The sequence below is a fragment of the Salvelinus fontinalis genome, chromosome 5 (genome assembly GCF_029448725.1).
Source record: "Salvelinus fontinalis isolate EN_2023a chromosome 5, ASM2944872v1, whole genome shotgun sequence".
NCBI classification, from domain to species: domain Eukaryota; kingdom Metazoa; phylum Chordata; class Actinopteri; order Salmoniformes; family Salmonidae; genus Salvelinus; species Salvelinus fontinalis.
In genome coordinates, this window is record NC_074669.1 from 45,834,020 (window position 1) to 45,840,288 (window position 6,269).

The 6,269-nt window shown below is 43.7% G+C and overlaps 1 protein-coding gene across 9 annotated transcripts in view; it reads right to left on the minus strand.

Annotated features, from left to right (window-relative positions):
- LOC129855672 (potassium voltage-gated channel subfamily C member 1-like) overlaps positions 1 to 5,100 on the minus strand; it is a 116,279-nt gene extending 111,179 nt beyond the window's left edge. For 7 of the 9 annotated variants that reach the window (XM_055923580.1, XM_055923577.1, XM_055923579.1 and 4 more), the window contains exon 1: positions 4,467 to 5,091. In XM_055923580.1, coding sequence (XP_055779555.1) covers positions 4,467 to 5,000 — 534 coding nt within the window. In that variant the 5' untranslated portion in view covers positions 5,001 to 5,091. Of the gene's footprint in view, positions 1 to 4,466 lie in introns of all 9 variants that reach the window. The other 2 variants (XR_008759535.1, XM_055923582.1) reach the window with 1 other exon arrangement.
- Between the last annotated feature and the right edge of the window lie 1,169 nt (positions 5,101 to 6,269).

A 6,269-nucleotide genomic window follows, 5' to 3' on the forward strand; every position in this document is an offset into this window, starting at 1 on the left:
ATTTGACCCTATTGTTGATCTGCCTGAGCATTCGAAATGTAACAAGTACTTTTGGATGTCAGGGAAAATGTATGGGAGAAAAAATATATATATTCTTTAGGAATGTAATTGGAGTAAAAGTTAAAGTGGTCACAAATATAAATAGTAAAGTACAGATACTTCAAAGTAGTTTTTGCTTAGTTACTTTACACCACTGGTTATAAAGCAAAACAACTTACCCTTGTTTTACACTATGTTACTAATCCACCCTGCAATGCAAAGAAAAAGTCCATTCAGAAGCATCAGCTTGTTTTGGATCAGCCCACAGTTGGCCTATTGCATTGTAGCCTACAGGAAAAGACCATGCAAGCTCAATCACGGGGTGCTTATTTCAGCTTACCAGGAATTTTCTCCATGCACATCACACTGTAAACTCCCTCATCTGTGAAAGTAGTAGTACTAGCCCCAATAGTGTACATACGTCTATGAGTAGCCCCCCAATAGGTTTTTAGATGATAGAGCAGAGGGGCACTGATCAGCAATAGGTCTATCCAGTGTTTACCCTCTCCTGTCTACCTTGACAAAAACCAAACAAATGTTAAGTGATTATAAAAGTAATTTGACATTAGGCCTACTTACATCGATTACATGTATTAATTTCATTCAAGCATTTGAAAATTCAGCTTTATAGTCTGAGGGGATAAACGACAAATGTGTAAAATTCAACGCCAAAACCAGGAGGGTTATCTTGGCAACACTACCTGCTGAGTAAGCCTGGCAAGGGACCTAGCTGTAATTTCTCTCTGGGGTATGGTGACATTAGCCCTAGACACTGATCTAAGGTTAGATTTCCATTCCCTCCTCCTATTGGGTAAGGCTAGGATTGGAGGAGAGTAAACTGATCCTAGATCTGTTTCTGAGGGCAAATTCTATACCTGGACTGCCACACTGTCTTCGTCCCAAATGGCACCCTTTTCCCTATAGTGCACTACTTTTGACCAGGGCCAATAGGACCCTGGTCAAAAGAAGTGCACTCTTATAGGGAATAGGGTGCCTTTTAGGACGAAGACAGTGTGGCAGTCCAGGTATAGAAGTTGCCCTCAGAAACAGATCTAGACTCTGAATCTAAGCTCGTTGTGCCCTCTAACACAAACCCCTGGGAAACAAAAGCCTGCAGTATTGTGTTCCCATGGAGACAGCATCCTTGGAGGTCAGGTAGAGGGCCACCACACCAGAAAGAGAACATCAGGTGAGTTAATCTCATAGAGCTAGACTTAGTAGAACAGATACACAACTCTAAAAACCCACCGCATTGCATCGATAGAATGTCCAGTCTACCAAGGACTTGCGTTTAGAAGGACAAGGAGCTATACCCGCCCGCAGGACGACTTTTGATGTAAATTACGCCTGTTGTGTGACGGTGAATATTCTAGTGTCACTCCATGTACGAAGATCTCAGGCTTAAACTGAAGCAATCAGCCCTATACAGACCATTGATGATTATGCCATTTTTAATCAAGAGCAGAATTCCTTAGTTATCTTCTATTGACACCTTTCCTTAAACCTTAAATAGGTCTGTGTGTTCTCTATAGAACGCATTGGTTCTACTAATTATATTTCTATGTCAAGCCGATACCTGTAATAGCCTATTGTAGCCTGGGCCAGAATACAGCACAGCATATATCCTGTTGCCAGGGAACCACATGTGTTCAGTGTCACCCGTATGAAGGTGTTAATTTGTGTTTGGGTGCAGGTGTCCACAAGTAAGCCGTTGTAACAGGTAAGGTTACAGGCCCGGCCTGGCCTGCATGCCTCTACAGTCAACACATTTCAGTCAACAGTTCCTGAATACTCATACAGATGTGTCTTTGTTCATTTGTCACAGGTGCAGGCCTGTTGATGTCAATGTTTTCACACACAGATAGCCTATCACCTCGAAGGAAAACAGTGAAGACAGTGAAAACAGTGAAGACAGTGAAAACAGTGAAGACAGTGAAAACAGTGAAGACAGTGAAAACAGTGAAGACAGTGCACACTGAAGATAAAGGGCTATATGGTTTGTCATGTTGAAGGGATGAATGTTTATGGAAGGGGAATAACCAGCTGCTGGGGCGTTATACCTACAGGGTCACATGTGACATAGGGCTACTGTATGTCACCCTCATAGCTGGCATGCCAACTGCACTGACTAGGCCTACACTGTAAACGGCTTACCGTGAATTTGTCAGTAGCTTACAGGCAGCTCAGTGGCAAGTCAAATTCTGTATTTCACATTACAGTACACAGTATCAAACCAAGTACTGTGCAATTACACACAGTACAATACCGTAAAATTAATAAATGAATGACTAAACTAAGGGGTTTGTATTTCACAGTATTTAACTGTAATTACAAGGGATTGGTTCAAGCAGTTTGGCTGCTAGGTATTGTGTTTCCAAACATTACAGCATATTAATGAATATTTTGTGTTTTATATCACTTGCACTTCTAGAGTCCTTAACAAAGGCTTCCAAACTGTCAGTGACCACAGGGCAAAACAGACCAAAAGGATATGGCAAAATGCTTAACCATTAAGGTTTAAGGCTTGCTGCCATTCCCCTTTACATGTTAAGTTGATGGGGCACTATAACTACATATTCATTATTCTCACTCGCTGGTGCAAAAAATATAGCCTCAACAAATATTGTAATTACAGTACCATTTGAAATAGAGCAATTTTTTCCAACTCACAACAATTTTCCACAATGACCATAACTTACAGTATGCTGCAGTAAAACATTTATAAAGTATTTTACTGTTGATAATACACAAAATCACTGTATCATTTACAGTTTTCCATTAGTGTATGTCACCACTAGCAAAGTGAGAACAATTGATAGGCAACTGTAGACAATTGGTCAATCAACATATAGAGAGACAAGCAAAGCACTCATTCAAACTGTTGGTTGGCAACAAAACCCTAAACTAACTAAACCTAAAATAACCCTTCAGTTGTATAAATTGAGACTGCGGGAGACGAGATGGAGACGTTGATTGGCGGGAAGGACAGGTGCAATGGTGACAGGTAGGTTGGTGACAGGTAGGTTGGTCAAACAGCAGGTCAAAGGATTAGGTCGAGATTAGCATGAAAAATGGTGAGTTAATGAAGTATTTCTGTGGAGGGATTTCTGTGGAGGCAAAAACATGACAAAGGTTCCATTCATTAACGATTAAAAAAATGGTTTTGACCTTATTTGAGTTAGGTAAGTGGACACTCGACTAGTTTACAATACTAGCTGCTTAAAATGCGCCAAAATCACGACCAGGGTGTGCAAAACGCGGGTAGCCTATAGACTGGAGAGGGACGCAGCACGAGAAGGCTTGTTAAAACGAAAAAGTTATTGATGTGAAGAGATACATGGAGAGGAGGTAAAGAGAGGGGTGAAAGTGGGATGGAGAGAGTGAAAGGCAAGGAGACATAGAGAGATGCGCAACGGGGGAGTGAACAGTGTGGAAGACGAGAGAGTGAGCGAGGAGAGATAATGCGCTAATCGAGATTGAGTGAGGCGCTCGATGACAACGACAAAGTCGGGCGCTAGAGGTCCACAAAGAACGACAATTTAATCAAGCGTAGGAACATGTGTGTTTATGTGTGTGGGGGGTGGGGGAGGGGGGGGGGGGTATGCGGTACGAGGTACGCTCGAGACGCAGTGGTAACGGGGAGACGGTGCGTAAAAATGGAGGAGAGAGGGACGAGGAGAGAAGCGTATAGGAATAGAGGACCGACCAAGTGACTGCGTGATAGGGAACGAGGTACATGGGAGAGGGTCTCCCCACACAACTTTAATGGTGTACTGTGGTGCTAAATTAAATGGTTTGTGAAAATAAAGAAAATAACACACCATAGGCCACAAAAGTCCAATTCCAACCGGCAACAACTACTAGGCACACCAGCACTGGTCTGAGTTGGTTGCTTGTTGGAAATTCCTAACGATGTTTATGACATTCACTGTTTTTTTTTCTTCCAACTAATTTTCCTTGACTATCAAAGCGAAGAACACCATCATTCTGACGAGAACACAATGAACTCCATTCCAACACACCCTCCCTCATCATCGTAATAACTTTGGACATAGCAGCCAACTTTCATAGACTGCAGTCTGTACACATGACGTCCATTATAAAATACGTCAAGGATATTCAATATATAGCCAAAATAAGCCGTAGGCTATGCGGGATCTCCCTCTTCTAAATCCAGTTTAACATTCCAGTGCACCTGCAATAGACTTTTGTGGGACGGCAAAACATTTAAGAGGAAATGTCATAACGAGAGACAGAGAGAGAGAGGGAGAGAGAGAGAGAGAGAGAGAGAGAGAGAGAGAGAGAGAGAGAGAGAGAGCGAGAGAGAGAGAGAGAGAGAGAGAGAGAGAGAGAGAGAGAGAGAGAGCGCGCAATACAAGCATCGCAACAGAATGTAGCCTATGTATAGTGCTCGAGGGAGGACTCACCTTGGCATTCTTGGAAGAATACGGATCCTCAAAAAGATTCCAGAAATAGGGTTGCCACACACTCCACCAGCTCCTCTTGCGTCCGTCTTCGTGCAGGCACAGCCTCTTGAGCTCTCCATCCGCAGTCAGCTCCAGGTCGTCTTCCGGCTCCTCTGGCTCGGGCTGCTCGAAACTGTCCAGCGCCTCTTCGGCATCCCTGTGTTGACGGTAGTTCATCCAGCAGCACGCCTCCACGTCCGTCTCGTCGATGCCCCAGAAGGCGAGCTCCTCCTCGAACAGTGGGCCGCACACATCGTTGGGACAGTGAAGCTTGCCTGTGCGGTAGTAGTTGAGAATGAATGTGAATGTGCCGGGGTGGCGGTCGAAGAAGAACTCGTCGATTTTGGGGTCATAGTCGAAGTTGCTAAACGCGTCCGGATCGGTAAGCCAAGATAAGCGGGTACCGGGCAACGTCTTGAGGGTGCTGCGGTAAGTCTCGTGTCGCACCCCTCCGCAGTTTATTACGATTTTCTCGCTGTCTGACGGACAAGTCATGTCTGCACTGTAACATGCTTTGTTGGGCGACTTGTTCCCACCCTTGCGTCCTTTGAAAGAGGAGACACAAACCGATCTGAGCGTAGGGGAAAGGAGGAGGGAGAGGAAAAGAGATAGAACACAAGGGGGAGGGGGGAAGGAGGAGTCTGTGGAGAGGGAAAGAGAGAGGGGTAGAATATTTAGTGGAAAAGGATGGAGTATGGAATAGATTTTTTAACATGAGGGTCAAATCTACAGGTGAGGGTCAAATCTTTGAAATATAAATAGACCATTGCTTAACATGTGTGCACCATACATACAGTACCAGTCAAAAGTTTGGACACACCTACTCATTCAAGGGTTTCTTTATTTTTACTATTTTCTACATTATAGAATAATGGTGAATAGATCAAAACTATTAAATAACACATATGAAATCATGTCGTAACCAAAAAAGTGTTAAACAAATCAAAATATATTTTATATTTCAGATTCTTCAAAGTAGCCACCATTTGGCATTGATGACAGCTTTGCACACTCTGGACATTATCTCAACCAGCTTCACCTGGAATGCTTTTCCAACAGTCTTGAGTTTCCACATATGCTGAGCACTTGTTGGCTGCTTTTCCTTCACTCTGCGGTCCAAGTCATCCCAAACCATCTCAAATGGGTTGAGGTCGGGTGATTGTGAAGGCCAGGTAATTTGATGCAGCACTCCATCACTTTCCTTCTTGGTCAAATAGTCATTACACAGCCTGGAGGTGTGTTGGGTCATTGTTCTGTTGAAAAACGAATCCTACTCCCACTAAGCGCAAACCAGATGGGATGGCGTATCGCTGCAGAATGCTGTGGTAGCCATGTGGGTTAAGTGTAAATAAATCACAGACAGTGTCAACAGCAAAGCACCCCCACACCATTACACCTCCTCCCCCATGCTTCACGGTGGGAACCACACGTACCGAGATCATCCGTTCACCTACTCTGTGTCTCACAAAGACATGGCGGTTGGAACCAAAAATGTCACATTTGGACTCATCAGACCAAATGACAGATTTCCACCGGTCTAATGTCCATTGCTCATGTTTCTTGGCCCAAGCAAGTCTCTTTGTATTATTGGTGTCTTTTAGTAGTGGTTTCTTTGCAGCAATTCGAACATGAAGGCCTGATTCACGCAGTCTCCTCTGAACAGTTGATGTTGAGATGTGTCAAGTCTGTTACTTGAACTCTGTGAAGCATTTATTTGGGCTGCAATTTCTGAGGCTGGTAACTCTAATGAACTTATCTTCTGCA